At 39.3% G+C, this 17,224-nt stretch overlaps 2 protein-coding genes across 1 annotated transcript in view; both read left to right on the top strand.

Moving 5' to 3' along the window:
• LOC113109173 (NACHT, LRR and PYD domains-containing protein 12-like) overlaps positions 1–17,224 on the top strand; it is a 1,059,377-nt gene that overhangs the window by 953,041 nt on the left and 89,112 nt on the right.
• LOC113109212 (ribonuclease inhibitor-like) overlaps positions 673–17,224 on the top strand; it is a 29,022-nt gene continuing 12,470 nt past the window's right edge. Inside the window, exons 1-3 of the mRNA XM_026272874.1 lie at positions 673–974; positions 5,934–6,107; positions 7,052–7,225. Coding sequence (XP_026128659.1) covers positions 6,028–6,107; positions 7,052–7,225 — 254 coding nt within the window. The 5' untranslated portion in view covers positions 673–974; positions 5,934–6,027. The remainder of the gene's footprint in view (positions 975–5,933; positions 6,108–7,051; positions 7,226–17,224) is intronic.

Genomic DNA, 17,224 nt, shown 5'->3' on the forward strand with positions numbered 1-17,224 from the left:
GTTTTATAATAGAAAAACTATGCATTGATATGCTTGATGACTAAAATAGTTTGTAGAACCCTTCAGTAGGGTGGTAAATATATATATATATATATATATATATATATATATATATATATATATATATATATATATATATATATATATATATATATATATATATATATAAAATATGGTGGGGGGAAGGGGGGACATAGTATCAGAAAAATGGTTGCAGGAATAGTTTTCATGGTATCTTAAAATTTGAAATAGAAACTCATGAGACTTTTAAACCATTACTTTTTTATATTGCTCCAGGACTGATTTCATGCACTTCTATATGAAAATAATCAGTGTGGTGCAATTTTTTTCAAGGCACTTCAGTGTCTATAACTATTAATGTTTTAGAGCATTATCAAATCTGGGTGATGAAAAGTAAAGCCCAAAGACACCAAAATGGAAGTAAGGAACTGTTTAAATTTGAAGTTAAGTAGGACAATTTAATGTGTGAGACCCATAATGGGGGGTCTGGTTAATAGGTTAAATACAGGTTTAAAATCATAAGAAATAGTTTGATTGCCATGATGCTGTTTTTAAAATCAAATCTTTTCACAGCTATGTCAGGAATATAAAGAATGTTTTTTTTTATAAGGCTTTAAATTATTAAATGATCATGTTTTTATTTTATTTTGTTCTTTGACATTTTAAATCTCAGTCCAATGAGGCATCACACATTGATTTGTACTTTCTCTTTACTAATGGATTCACAGCTAAACTGATCTGATCTGAGAGAGTGAAGAGTGTGTCATTGTTCTCTACAGGTTGAGTTATTGTGACGTCACAGATGAAGGTTGTTCTGCTCTGACTTCAGCTCTGAGATCAAACCCCTCACACCTGAGAGAACTGGATCTGTCTGGGAATAAACTAGGATATTTGGGTGTGAAGTGTCTCTGTGCTGAACTGGAAGGTCCTCACTCTAATCTGGAGAAGCTGTGGTAAGATCATCTCTCTGATAGTTTTGTGTGTTTGTCTTAACAAGTGTTCAATGGAAGACATGATTTCTCTAACCATTGTGTTATCCTTTGCACATCAACATTTAACTTTTCAGCTGTTAACTCTGCTGTTCTCACATGTGTAAAAATAGCAGTATCATCAGCATACATTTGCACTTGTATCCCTTCACAATCCTGTGGGAGATCATTAATGTACAAACTAAATAATAAAGGGCCTGTGATGAGTGGGGCGGGGCCAAGAGCCGTGGGAACGGGGCGAGCCCGGTGGAGTGATTGAGAAATGAGCAACACGTGCGCCACTCACCGATCTCCTTTGTGGGATGCAAGACCGGTGAGTGACGCAGGTGTCGCTCATTTCTCGTATCGGAAGAACTGAAAGTGTACTACAAAAAAAGAGGCACTGTCTGTTGAGCAAGGTTGTGTTCTATGGAGAACAAGAGTAGTGGTGCCGACTAAGCTGAGAACAGCAGTGCTTAATGAGATCCACAGCGGACACCCTGGCATTGTGAAGATGAAGACCATTGCAAGGCAATATGTCTGGTGGCCACATGTAGACATGGACGTTGAAAAAACCTGTAAACAGTGTGATAGGTGCCAGTTGGAGCAGCGTATGCCACGTCTAGTCCCTCTGCACCCCTGGGAATTTCCAGAAGATGTTTGGAAAAGGCTCCACATTGATTTGCTGGGCCGTTCATGGGTCACATGTTTATGATAATTGTCGATGCATATTCTAAGAGGCTGGAAGTTTTCAAAATGGCACAAATAACGTCCTCCGCAACCATTTCGAGACTTCGGAGACTTTTTGCATCATATGGATTGCCAGAGCAAGTTGTCACAGACAACGCCACGACTTCCACATCAGATGAGTTTCAGCTGTTCATACTACTGGTGCACCGAGGCATCCAGCTACTAATGGCCTTGCTGAGAGGTATTTTGCAACATTCAAAGCAGGCATGAGGAAGCTAAATGGAGAGGATTTGAGTGTTGAGGACAAAATCTCACATTTCCTACTGCGATATCGCACAACCCCCAATAGTGCAACAGGAGAGTCACCCGCAGATTTGCATTTGAGGAGACATGTGCATTCGCGATTGGACTTCCTAAAGCCAAACATGGCCATGAAGGTGAGGAGGAGGCAGTATCAGCAGAAGGAGGAACATGACCATCGGGCTGCTGAGAGACAGTTTGATGTGGATGATCCTGTGTATCTACGCAATACTGCAGGGGATAAACCCAAATGGATCCCTGGAGTAGTTACAAAACAGACAGGTCCGGTGTCGTACTGGGTGCAGGGAGAGTTAACTGACCAAGTGTACAGACGTCACAGAGATCAGTTGCGACCTCGATACCCTCAGGGTGTTTCAAATTCAGAGTCTAAAGAAGCAACTCGGTTAACTGAGCAGGAGAGTGACCTTGCTGTGCCAACCTCCGCAGCACCTGCACCACCACCTTTTATGCTGGACCAGCCTGGGTTGCCTGATCCAGAGACAGTGACTTTGAGGCGCTCGGAGCGCGTGACTAAGCGGCTGTCACGTTATAGATATTAAACATAGTTGATACTGGGGCTTGTTCAGTTATTAAAAAGGGTTGAGTTATTGTATGGTTTAACATGCTTTTGTTTCATTAACCGGGGTGTAATCACTATTTGGTTGACTACACTAAGCAGTATAGTTTTAAGTTGGTGTTATATGTTATACACTATGTGGGGATTACCTTTAATTTTAAAGAGGGGGTAATGTGGTGTATTTAATACTGTTAAATATGTGCATTACAGGTGGTCCCTGAGAGCTTGCCGTTGTTTTAGTGGGTGTGCCTTTCTGCGAAGGTCTTGACAAATAGGAAGTCTGTTTACCCTCATGTTGAACTGTGTGTAATGCTGAGAGACCTCATATAAAGTTAAGAAACGTGTGCCTTGCCTCGTTATTAAAGTACATCACACATAGTGATATAAAGACAGATCTGTCTGGAGAAACAGTCACTTGCTCCTCTAAAAAACAGCTACAGGATGACATTTGCTTCACAATCTCATTTATTAACTCTTGTGATCAAACACATCATTGTGTCGTGTTTGGCAGGTTATAATCTGAACAGACATCACTAAATCACACGTTATTATCTGAACATTAAAGTTAAATCTTTATGGCATCTTTGAGAACACAATGAGCTCATGGGATTTCAGAAAAAGTGGAAAATAAGAGGAAAATAGCGATGGACAGGTGAAGGATTATTAATCAAACTAGCAAAATCAATTGAAGCTCCAGTAAATGTTTGGTGGCCAAAAACAGGAGCAAGAGCTCATGTATTATGATGAAAACTAATTCATCTTCAGTCATTTGTGCTGCAATTTTGTGTGTCTAGTCAGAATTTATATTAAAGGACATATCTTACTTAAAAAACCCTGTTTCCAAAAGACTGTTGGAGTGTAAAGACTGTGTTATACTTAATATGTGTGAGCAATCCGGACACATACACGGACAGCACAGACACGAACTGCTTGTATTTATAATACCGAATGTGAATGTGAAGAATATGTTATTACCTGCTGTTTTGTAAAGCACTGCAGCACATTTAGGTGTAAGTACTATCTGACACAATTTACACTGAATATGAATAATATCTCACAGTGTAGGAGATCTCAGGTTTTTATATCCTTGAGTGATGGAGAAGCACACACACTCACTCACTCACTCACTCTCTCTCACACACACATATTAATTAAAAATAACACTAAAGCTCAGCTGTGTACTGAATAGTGTGATTAACCCCTTACTAGTAACCCCCCTTTTTTGGCATGGAGACCGAAATTACATACCCAAAATAAAAAGGTTTCTGCTCATGATTCTTTCTGACTAGATACATATTCAACATATGTTCACAAAGCTGACACTTTAAAGTTTACTGTTCAGGAATCAGAATCACTCAGACTGTTATGATAATAGAGATATATAAGCTCAAACATAAAAACAAAAATAAAAATATTAAAAACATATGTTTTAAATGTATTTAAAAAAATGTTGATGTAGGAAATGAGTTTGAAAACACAGTGTAGCTAAGGCCACAAGTCTTCCAAGACTTCATAAAAAATTTCATAATCGAATCTGTAAAACTGTGAATTTTATGAAATATTTTCTAAGGCCATGTCATGTGTGTTTTTAGAGAAGGCTAATCAGATTGATTTATGGCCCTTGTCATCTCTGTAAGATCTCACATGTAAACTTTCCTGTGCTCTTTGTGTATGTTTCACTGTTGAAAACTGCCCGAATCATGATTGTATTGTTCTCCCCAAACGGTTCTTTCACACCTCCGCCAAGTATGACACATTATCCGCATTATTCTTTTATCATTATTCTTTTGTTTTTATTCCACCTTTATTAGCCTTGATTGTGGTTTTTCAGGCTTTACAAAGCAACAAAGCAGCGATCTCACTTCAGTCTCTCTTTGCATTTAGCCCTTATTTATCAAAAGTCTTACTATAAAAATACAACAAAACATTTTCTTACGACCTTACGTGAATTATTGAGACAAAAATGCATTATGAAGAAGAAAAGCACCTGCTATTAGTAGCATTGGTGCTAACGTTAGCATCAAGCTACATCTGACAATTTATGAAATTATTAGTACACTTTTACTCAAAACTCACTTTAAACCCCGATCGAGTGTTTATAATAACTTCCTTTAGCGATCAGGGGTGGAATTTGGTCGTTTACTGTTGTAAAAATATGTTATTTGTTGCCTTTTTCATCGCTGCACAAGTTAGCATTTCCGATGTACATTTTCGATTTTTTTTATAAAAACGCCCCAGATCTCAAGAAATTCTCATACCAAGCTTTACTATCGTAATCGCGGGTTTATTATTCGGATATTTTGTGTGTACAGAGGTGTTTCAGTGTTGTTTTGGCAAGATAACTACCAGGAAGTGTGCAGGAAGCATGTGACACGATGGGGCGGTGTCCAGATATGAAACTCTAAGATTGATGTTTGAAAGACCCAATCAGAGTCTGAGTCACACACCGCACGAGCTGTGACTACTGCACGCACACAGAGATCGCTGGGAGAGGCTGTTTATCATCTGATCGCGTAAATCCGTGGAAAATGAATAGAAATGACGATTCTGTCTGAAGAAATATGAAGTAAACATCAGTAAATATATCCATATATCTCCGCAGATATGCATCTTTGGTCTGTAAATCCTTATTGACGCTGTTCAGTGAGTCTATGTGAACACAAATAAACCACTCTTGACGTGACTGAATATGAGTGAGTTGTGAATTTCTATTCAAAATGTGGCATAATACGGATTTATTATTTTGCACTCCTGACATAAACCACTAAATATCTGTCACTGCAACAATGTTTTATCAAAATATTGGTCAAATATCGAAGCTTGAGTCTTTAAACTTTCCATTGATGCACAGTTTGTCCAGATGAAGTAAGACAGTGATGTTTAATGTGCTGTGAAAGTGAAACAATAATAAACTGGGGCCGTCAGCGATGTTTGCACGCAAAGGGGTTAAATAGATTTGAATGAATGTCTAGATTAGATTAGATTCAACTTTATTGTCACTGCACATGTAAGGTACAAGGCAACGAAATGCAGTTAGCATCTAACCAGAAGTGCAATAAGCAGTAAGTACAGAATACACAAGGTAATACAGAATATACAAGGTAATACAGAATATACAAGGTAAACCGAATATACAAGGTACATAAGACTACATAACGTCTACATAAGACGTTTAAAATCCTGAGTGTAAAAGAGGTTTTTTTTCCTTTTGAATGAGGTTTTAAATGATTTATGATCATGTTTTTTTGTTCTTTGACATTTTAAATCGCAGTCCAATGATTCATCACACATTGATTTGTTCTTTCTCTTTACTAATGGTTTCACAGCTAAACTGATCTGATCTGAGAGAGTGAAGAGTGTGTCATTGTTCTCTACAGGTTGAGAGATTGTGGCATCACAGATGAAGGTTGTTCTGCTCTGACTTCAGCTCTGAAATCAAACCCCTCACACCTGAGAGAACTGAGTCTGTCTATGATTAATATACGAGATTCAGGAGTGAAGCGTCTCTGTGCTGTACTGGAGGATCCTCGCTGTAAACTGGAGAAACTGTGGTAAGATCACTCAAACCTATGACCTGTGGCCAGGGCTGGACTGGGGTTAAAATTTGGCCTTTAAGAACATATTTACCGGTAATATTTAAATAGGCTAATAACAGTAAAATTTATAATAAATACATCTCTATTGTACAGTGTTAATAACTGCAAGTTAAATTATTATGGTGATGAATTAACAAGTCTATGTTTTGTCATTTTCCAACTGACCTCGTCATGAAGTTTAGATTGTGGTGTGTGTTTTCAGCCAGCATCACTACAGAAGCTTTAATGTTCTCATATCACACTACTGTAAAACACAATTCTGTGTCACATCTGAATGGATCAAGACACTTCTGTTGTTTATCACTTTACTCCTGATGGCCAGTACATCCCTGTCTGTGGGTCACAAGTCAGACTCTCTGACCATTAGACCACGACTGCCCCATATAGATGATTGATAGATTAGAAATATTAGACAGAATGGAAGGTTAAATGAGTTTGAATGGTCTAGAAATAGAACATAGAATGGCAGTTAAATGGAGTCTAAAGGCCTTCAGTTTGTTTACATTTGAATTTTGACAGTTGGATTTTGAATAGTCTTGGCTCATCTGAAGATTTTGTCATTGTAAGTCTGTGGGATTTTTATGATTTTTAAATCTTCATTTTTATGTAAACCATAAGTTGTAATTAGAAGAGCAAGTGACTGTTTCTCCAGACAGATCTGTCCTTATATCACTATGAAACAATATCTCACATTCAGCTCTGTGTGTCTGTTCAGTCCTGAAGCACAATGACAGTTTCAAACCGCAGCATTGAGCATCAACATGCAGAAATCTCATTCTATCAGCAGCAGTTTGTGGCAATGCTTGTCATTATATCTCCTCTCCTGCTCTGAGACCAGAGTCAATAACAAACTACACACACTTCAACTACAATTAACACTGTGTCATTGTTCTCTACAGGTTGAGAGATTGTGGCATCACAGATGAAGGTTGTTCTGCTCTGGCTTCAGCTCTGAGATCAAACCCCTCACACCTGATAAAACTGAATCTGTCTGAGAATAAAATACGAGATTCAGGAGTGAAGCGTCTCTGTGCTGGACTGGAGGATCCTCACTGTAAACTGGAGACACTGTGGTAAGATTATATATGACACACTCTAAAATATGTGTGAAGTGAAAAACAAATCACCCAGAAAGCCAGAAAACACAATGACAAGTCATAAGAATTGTTTTTAAAAATGTAGGTATTGTTTGTGAATGTATTACTTCCTACTGATTGGATGAGACTATGGGTGTCGCGATATACCGGTATTGATGATAACTCACTCGTTCACTCATTCACTAACCACTGTATAGTGTATGGCAGTTGAGTCCACTCTATCAGGAAGGAGTGAACAAATAAATAAGTGAACGGATTCGGACAGTGACGTATAGCCTACACTGCGCGTGAGAATTGGAGCTGTTGCAAAAACATTGCCATATGTACTCTTATATTACATTTACCTAATTTTAGAAAATAATACTAATAGCAATAATGCTCAAAATTACTTTATTTCAGTTATACATACCTCCGCGTCAGCTTTGTGGTTTCATCGATGGTATATAATTATTTTTTTGTAATGCTTTTATGTTCATAATCATTAAATGCTATTAAAATAACGTACTGATAACAAAAATAAACACACATAAAAACATTCATAATTATGTATTTATTATTTTTAGTATCTTGATACTCGCTCAAGCAGTGTTTTGAGCTCAGATAAGATGATTGTAGAGCGTCCTCAGGCGACCGTTAATGATAATCAGAATACACTACCTGTTTAACGAAAAAAATTAAATTATCCACCAGATTATCAACATTTTTGTAAGTTAACATCGATGCCACCTCATTAAATTAGTCAAATATTAAACTGAGTTATTGCCTACATAACATATTTTAATATAATGTAGGAAAAATGTTAAAACAGAAATAATAAAAATGTAAATGTCATCTCTCATTAAAAACTCTCGCTCCCGCTCTCTCTTCCAGCTCGACGCTACTCTGCATTGGATTGTGGGAAATAGTGCTTCAGCCAGTGTACATTGGTTGTACACTCGAAATCAGAATGAATTGTGGGTAAAAAGTAGTGGACAAATGTAGGGAATGAAGTAGTTCACTCAGAATTCGGACAGCACTACAAAATGGCTGACACCCCATATAGTGCACTATATAGTGGATAGGGAGCGGTTTTGGACACAGCATGAGTGTTCGTCTGAGTAAGGTTCCATTATTTTACTAGTCATAGAATCGGAGACATTATATTTAACCTGTTTACAGTGGTTTTCTGTGTTCATATATTAAATAAAGGATGATTATTTTAATAAGTTCTAGGGGTGCTCCGATCACGATCGGCCGATCGTTAATGCGCATCTCGTCAGTAAAGCCGGTTCTCTAATCAGCGGTTAATTCCATCAGGTGTGTGATTTCACATAGAGCAGCTGTTACTACACAGAGCAGTTGTTAACTGCGCCAATAAACGCTGAAAATGAAGTGGATTTGCGCATCTTCTCTATTAACAATGGCTCTGTGTAGTAACAATGTAATTAACCGCTGATTAGAGAACTGGCTTTACTGACGAGATGCGCATAACGATCGGCCGATCGTGATCGGAGCACCCCTAATAAGTTCTGCGTTTTCTTTACTTGTCTTGTTTTTGTATTTGCAATCAATACGGTCTGTGCGTAGTAAATCTTTATTTCTTTGTTCACCCGATATAGTGCACTATATAGTGGATGGGGAGAAGTTTCAGACAGATATTAAATCAGACATTAATAAACATTAGCTATTGTTTGTGAGTGGAATACTTACTATTGATTGGATGAGACAACTGTCAATCAAGATACAGAGATACAGAAAGTAAAACATTGTATGTCTTTGTTTCTTGTTCATGTGTGGACTTCTGTGTTCATGTTAAAGCTGTTTCTGCATTAGAAACACCTTTAAGTGGATTCAGTTACACTAAGTGCTAATGACTCGTCTTGTTAGCAAAGGCTTGACTGTTACCAGACAAAATTACTAAAGAAACCAGTCAGATAAGTGAGAGAGTAAGAACAGTGGGCTTTTGAGGAGACCGATCCGAGTACAAATCTGTATTTCTTCTCATTTACTCCATTGTATATTAGCTCAGAGAGGTGTTTATATTAAACAAAACATAAGACAATATTCAAAACATGGGAATAAAATGTCTAACATGTATATAATTAATATTATATGTGGTGTCCTCGCGTTGATCATTTTGACTGAAGCGTGGATTTTCGGAAAGTCTGATAATTCTGTTTTTCACTCACTCTGAGTGCTCCATTACTCAATCACTAGCACAATTAATGCTGTAACTATGGTCTATCTAAACTAGTTCTGTCTACAAGGATTGTACTGCACGCGCACACACACACACACACACACGCATACAGACACATAACAGATCACTCACACGCACAAACAAACAATATTGTCACTGCTGCCCGGTGATTTGTCAATAAAAATGCTTAGAGACAGAAAAGTTACAGTGAAAATGTCTTTGTGTTTCTAAGTAATCAGAATCCACAGCTTCACTATTAGTAGAGAGACGCTGCACAGACAGACAGGACTAGTTCACTGTAATCACACTCTCACAAATGCATTTAAATAAATGTAATTGTACTGTGCTTCTCTATATCTGATTTAATAACCGATAAAATAACTAATGAAAATGTAGCCTACTATTATGTCATCCTTACTAACAAAATTTACACTTCAAAAAGCTGCAGCGACAGATTTAACTTTTAACTCTGATAACCTTTGAATCAATTAATGCACACTTAGTCTACTTAAAGAAAAGAAAATAACACATTTCATTTTATTGGTTATTATCATCATCATTATTATTATTAATACTATTCATAATACATTTAAATAATCAAAAGATAAACCAAAAGAAGGGTTTTTTGTTGTTGTTGTTTAGAATTTTTAAATGAGCTCAAAATATGATCAAGTAAGTAGCTACATAAATCACTCATGCTTTGACATTACTGCTATAGACAGTTAATGCATTAATGTAACTCTTCATACTCTTCATACTTCAATACAAAACAGTGCTGAATTTTGACTAAAAGTATTTTTTTAAATGTTATAATTTTTTTTTTATTGTCTAATTATAAATCCAACAGCACAAGGTGAAAATAACTGACTTGCAGAATATTTTCTGTGATATTACTGTTTGACAGTGCTGGGAAGTTAATAGTTTACAGTTTACAAGTTACACTGTTTAAAATGTAATAAGTAGTGTAACTATTTCAATTCGATTTAGCGATCGATTGCCTTATCCTTATTACCTGCTGTATTTTGCTGTGACTTTGAGTTGCTTCCTCGTGGAAATAACTGCTGCCATTGGATTATTTTACCGAGGACTTCGTCACAGGACAGCGCTGTTCTCAACGTGCTCCCGGACTCCAAATATTGCACCGGTGAGGACGAACCGAACACACACACACACACACACACACACACACACACACACACACACACACACACACACACACACACACACACACACACACACACACACACACACACCCACCCATTGGACTTCCAAGGGCATTACTCACTCACCCTCATACATTTATTGTATGTATTGTGTATATCTAGTATTTTTCTCTCTTCTGTCTTGTATAATACACGCTGGGCTGGCATTCATTCTTTATTGCGGTGGTTATTTATATTGGTTATTTCTTTGGGATGGCACTGTCCAGTGTGAGCCGAGGCTCACAGCGAGCCGGACGGAGCTAATAGCCTTGGACCTCGAGCACAGAGGCCGAGATCATTCTGTGTCATGACAGTATCCTCACACACTCCTGTAAACCCCGTCCTAAACACACCTTCACTGGACTACGTCACACAATACAAAGTTACACCAGCGAGAGGGAGATGAATGAAAAAACATCACTAAACAAATATATCAGAAGCTGACGTTTAGTCTTTATTTCCAAACGTGGACACCACACGCAGCTATTGACTGACCACGAACAGGAAATGTATCTAATTTGCTGCATCTTTGATTCGTTATTGTTTTGCGTTCATGCTGTTTTTTCTTTTTTCTTTTCTTTGAACTATTCATGTAACCCGGGTGATCCAGGCTACAAGAGTTAAAAGATATGTAAAAAAATATGGGAAAATTAAAAAAAACGAGATTAAGAGAGAAAAGCGAGTGCTTCAGAAGAGAGAGTGTTTCGTCCTATCATTGATCGCGCTGCATTGATTGACACTCCAACGAGCCAATGGTAGCAGCGCACCGAGATGGCACCGGCAACGCTGCCACTCTCAGAGACATCGAGAGAGAGCGAGTGAGTCAGACGAAGCATGTGCACCTAGTGATTCCTAGATACTCCGCATAAAAGATCGTTATTGATAGAGAAAACTTGAATGCAATCAAAAGATTATATCTCTGAGCGAACTTTGAAGAGCTGACACTGTAGTGAGAAGAGAGTGAGGCCGGTTATAAAAGCCAAATGCACATACACGGAGCACCAAAGCATCGCAAATTATCTTCTTAATTCTCTTCTTAATTCTTGCCTTGGTGAGTTGTTTTTTATATATATTGATTTGACGCTCTACAAGAAAACTTGAAGTCTCAACAGCGAATAAGTAATGTGATATTAGCGTTCATATAGGCTGCTTATGCATAGTGTGTGAGCTAGTGCTAATTTGCATGTTGGGCTAAAGCTAATCACATGTGAAGATGCAAATGAGTCAATGAAGAGTTACAATGTTCTGTATAAGTGTCAGGATATCGAATTAATATGTTGTTGAAGTGTATACATGATATTTGTTGATGAAAGTGTTTAATTTGAAGATTAATTATTGTTCTGCCTTGTGTTTACATTTACATTTATTCATTTAGCAGACGCTTTTATCCAAAGCGACTTACAGATGAAGACAGTGGAAGCAATCAAAAACAACAAAAAGAGCAATGATATATAAGTGCTATAACAAGTCTCAGTTAGGTTAACACAGTACACGTAGCATGGGATTTTAAATAATATAATAAATAAAAAGAAAACCGATAGAATAAAAAATAAAAATAAAAAAGAATAGAGCAAGCTAGTTAGAGGACTTTGCACATACACACACACATACATATAGAATTGCATAATGAAAAGAAAATAGAATGCAAAAAGATTAGAAAGGTAGTTAGATTTTTTAAAGAATAGAATTAGAATAGTGAGTGTTAAAGTTAGACGGTCAAATATAGATGGAAGAGATGTGTTTTAAGCCGATTCTTGAAGATGGCTAAGGACTCAGCTGCTCGGACTGAGTTGGGGAGTTCATTCCACCAGAAGGGAACATTTAACTTAAAAGTCCGTAAAAGTGACTTTGTGCTTCTTTGGGATGGCACAATCAAGCGACGTTCACTTGCAGAACGCAATCTTCTAGAGGGCACATAAGTTTTAAATTGTTTTGCAATTATGTGCTTCTTTTATATGCTTATGTGCTTCTAGAGGGCACATAAGTTTTAAATTGTTTTGCAATTTTTTTTCCCTTTCATGTGTTTTTTCTGAGAAACTGATCACCTTCCTGGACACGTGAGACGCATATTGAGCGTATGTAAATGGCGAGCCACCCACGGAGACAATTTGCTTGTTGAACTTGATCTTGAATTCATCTGAACTGGTATGAGAATTCTTTTCCTTTTTTGTTTTTGGACAAACAGGACTGAGATTTAGTTTTTTCCCTTTTTTCCCTTGAACATTGAATGGAGAGACATTTCGAACGATTCTAAAGAGTCAACAAATCTTTTGATTGGAGTCATTTGATTCTGAACTGAATGATTCTAAAGAGTCAACCAGTCTTTTGATTTGAGTCATCTGATTGTGAACTGACATTAACTGAATCATATCCAGTGTATCTCAACTATTTGATCCCTTAGACTGAAAATACTGTGATACATTCTGAAGGGAAAGAGTAAATCTGAATTATTGAGTTGTAATATTTTGTTCTGAAAACATTGTTTTTTATTTTATTTTATTGGGTTATAAACAAACAGACTCTGTGGAGTTTTCCAATAAGTTTATTTTATTTCATTTTCATACAAAGTATATGTATAATTGTTCTCAATTGGGTTGATCTGTTTGAGTCCAACTTCCTAAATTTCAAAAAAAGGAGAATTGATTATATGTATTGTCATACATTGAATGTTGTGAAATTACAATATTGAGATTTACATACTCCAGACAAACTGAAATTCAGACCAAAAAGTAAACAAAACTCTTGGTTTTCACCTACCTGCTGTGTTGCTCTCCTCTCTCCAGTAGTCGCACCTTACCTTCTGATCAGTTGGCCCATATCTAACCATATTGAACCCTATCCCAGTGTGACACATCAGTCTTTACAAGTGTTACACGCTACATTTTGGCGAGCCAGCCAGGAGTGAGGACGCTGCAGCGACTGAGGTGAATAACCATCAATATAAGTACGTAGAGTGAATCTGACAGAAATGGATCTTGTGGAACGTGAAGGCGTTAATGTGCGAAATGCAGTAATTGTTAGTGGCATAACACTGACTGAATCAGATCAAATGCTAGAATCGTGCCTCTTAAAATATGGCTCCATACGACGTAATCTACTGATTGATGATCCACAATCTGAGTTTCATCGTAATGCAGTAGTGGAGTTCACGCACAGTTCAGCCATGTGTGATCTTGAGCCCCAGCTGCCACTGACCTTAGTGAGCCCTACTGATGCAGACATTGTGTTCCATGTGTGCGCTATGAGTACAGTTTATACCCCCGCCACTAGTAGCGCCACCGCTGAGTGCTTGGAGAAACTACAAGCAATAGCGAGCGCCAATGGTGAAACCCTACAAGATGTTCTCCAACGAGCATTGATGAAGGTTAGTGGAGTGAAAACTCAAGCTGATGCGTCACCTAGAGTAGGACCTGGGCAAGAGCAAGGTCCCCCAGAGACAAGCCCCCTGACAAGTGCGACTAGCACTCCTTTGAGGTTGAAAGGATTCAAGCTACCCTCTGAACTGAGAATAGAGCCTGAAAACCCAGTCAAGGTGAACATAGGCGCAGCGTCGCCTCACTTTTGATCAAATGATGCAGATGCCAACTCTGCTGAGACAATATCAGTGAAGCTTCCCATGTCTGCTATGAACCCTTCAGGCATCCAGAGAATAGTGATGGAACACATTATGAGGACGAGTGATCCCATGTCCACACATAGTGCTTCATTCCGCCTGAAAGCTTTCTCTGGGAGGAGCCCTCGTCCGAACAACGATCCTGACTTCGACACATGGAGGGCAAGTGTTGACTATTTACTGAATGATCCATCCCTTCTTGAGTCGCACAAGACACAGAAAATTCTGGACTGCTTGTTACCGCCTGCTTCAGACATAATCAAGCATGTGAACTCGAATGCTCCATCGTCAGAGTGTCTTAGACTGCTGGACTCTCCCGGAGTCCGTCTATGGGTCGGTGGAGGATGGAGACCAATTATTAGCCCAGTTATAAGTACCCTGCAGAATCCTGGAGAAAGGTTGTCCGCTTACCTCCACAGATTGCATGTAATTCTGAGTGCTGCCATCAGACGGAGCAGAGTTGCAGAGAGTGAACGAGACCATTGTCTGTTGAGGCAGTTCTGTCGTGGCTGCTGGGACAATGCCCTAATAGCTGATCTGCAGCTTGAAAAGAGAAAAGCAGATCCACCTCTTTTTGCTTAATTAGCCATACTCATTCGTACAGCGGAAGATAAGCAAACATCAAAAGAGGAGAGAATGAGGAAGCATCTGGGTATGAGTAATCACCCATCAGTTCCCCTTAAACTGCGTACAGCAGCACACCAACAGTCTGCTTATTGCAGCACATCGGAAGAAGACACTGATTCCCCAGCTCTTGCTGCTCCCAAGCCGAAAGCCTCCAAGAAGAGTAAAGTGCAACTCCCTGAAATGGTTGAAGTAGGCCTTCTGAAGAAAGAGATTGCAGCTCTCGAAAGCCAAGTTGCAGCCATTAAAACAGCTACTCATCAGGAAGTTAGAGAGCAAGCAGGGATGAGTGATCTTCAGGAACTAAAAGACCAGATAGCAGTGCTTAAAGTTCAAGTTGCTGCTTCTGGAGCATAGAGATACCAGTCTGAAAGATCCCTCAGTCAGAGAGAGAACCTGAGTATACCTGGTGCCGGGGAAAACAGCAAAGACAAACATGCAAGACCAAAGCACACTGAGATTAGGACCAATCAGCCTCGACCATGGTATTGTTTCCGTTGTGGGGAAGACGGCCATCTAGCCATCAACTGTGAAAGCCCCCCAAATCCACCTAGAGTAGAAGAAAAGAGAAGGAAGCTGAGAGAAAGGCAGGCTGAGTGGGATCTCCAAAAAGGACTTGCTACAGAGTCTTTAAATTAAAGTCAGTCTCTGTCACAGGGCTGACGGGGACTGAGAAAAACAAACAATGCCCTAAGCATCGACGGGTGTTTGACAAGCAGGCCGACACTAGAAGCTCCTTCAAGTTACCAGCTGGACTGGTAGGAACAAAATGCACTGCGCAAATAAAGTCGAAGGGAAGAAAGTGAGCTGCTTGTTGAACACAGGATCTCAGGTAACAACAATTCCCCTGTCTTTCTATGACAGGCACTTGTCGCAGCACCCCATGCAACCATTGAACCACCTGTTAGAGGTCGAAGGTGCAAATGGACAGGCCGTTCCTTATGTAGGATATGTCGAAATTCCTCAGGAGTTCCTAGGGATTGAAGCTGAAGTTCCAACATTAGCCCTAGTGGTTCCAGATCTGACATATGCACCCCAAATCCTCATTGGCACCAACACATTGGACGTCCTTTATGCTGATCATGCAAAAGCGACCATGCCCCAAGTTGAGTCATATTACCATGGATATCGAGCTGTGATAAGAGTCCTCGAAGCAAGACGACGACAAGCTAGTGCGAGTATCTTGGGCCAAGTAAAAGTGAAGGGAGGTACGCCCAAAGTTTTAACAGCCGGAAGTACAAAAGTTCTCAACGGCCATGTCAAAATCATTGGGCCGCTGTCGGAGACTTGGGTGGCAGTGGAACCATCAGCATAATCTTCCTTGCCTGGTGGACTGCTAGTGGCTAATAGTCTGCACTCCTTACCTCCGAAGCGCAATGTCCAGATACCAATAGTGCTGAAGAACGAGACACAGACTGATTTAATAATCCCTCCAAGAGCAGTACTGGCTGAAGTACATGCCGTCCAGCATGTGACCGAAGGTAGACACCCCATGAGTATCCCTGGTTGCAAAGCTGCGAATCTTTCACAAGACAAAGTTGTTCCCGACTTCGGTGACTCTCCCTTATCATGTGAATGGAAGGAGCGGATAACATATTTAGTGAACTCCATGCCAGATGTTTTTGCACTGCATGAGTTAGATCACGGCCACACTGATAAGGTGAAACACCGGATCAATCTTAATGACAAGACACCATTCAAGCAGCGTTCTAGACCTATCCACCTGGATGCAGTGAGAAGACACCTGAAGGAGCTCCTCGATGCTGGTGTCATAAGACCATCTGAATCCCCATTCGCTTCCCCAATAGTGGTCGTGAGGAAGGAAAACAACGATGTGCGCTTGTGTATCGACTTCAGAAAGTTGAATTCCCAACCCATAAAGGATACATATGCTCTGCCGAATCAGGAAGAAGCCTTTTCTGTTTTAACTGGATCCAAGTGGTTTTCAGTTCTTGATTTAAAATCGGGTTTCTTTCAGATTGAGATGGAAGAGGCTGACAAACAGAAGACGACATTCGTATGTCCATTGGGGTTCTGGGAGTTCAACCGAATGCCCCAAGGGATCACAAATGCACAGAGCACATTTCAAAAGCTCATGGAGCAGTGCATGGGGGATCTTAATAGAAGAGAAGTATTGGTCTTCATTGACGATCTTATAGTCTTCTCTAAGACTCTTGAAGAACATGAAGCCAGACTCCTTCAAGTTCTAGAACGACTGAGAGATTACGGACTGAAGCTTTCTCCTAAAAAGTGCAGGTTTTTCCAAGCGTCAGTCCGATATCTGGGCCACATAGTGTCTGAGAATGGTGTTGAAACAGATCCATCCAAAATCGAAGCCCTGAAGACCTGGCCTAGGC

Source organism: Carassius auratus, chromosome 9 (genome assembly GCF_003368295.1).
Source record: "Carassius auratus strain Wakin chromosome 9, ASM336829v1, whole genome shotgun sequence".
Lineage (NCBI taxonomy): Eukaryota > Metazoa > Chordata > Actinopteri > Cypriniformes > Cyprinidae > Carassius > Carassius auratus.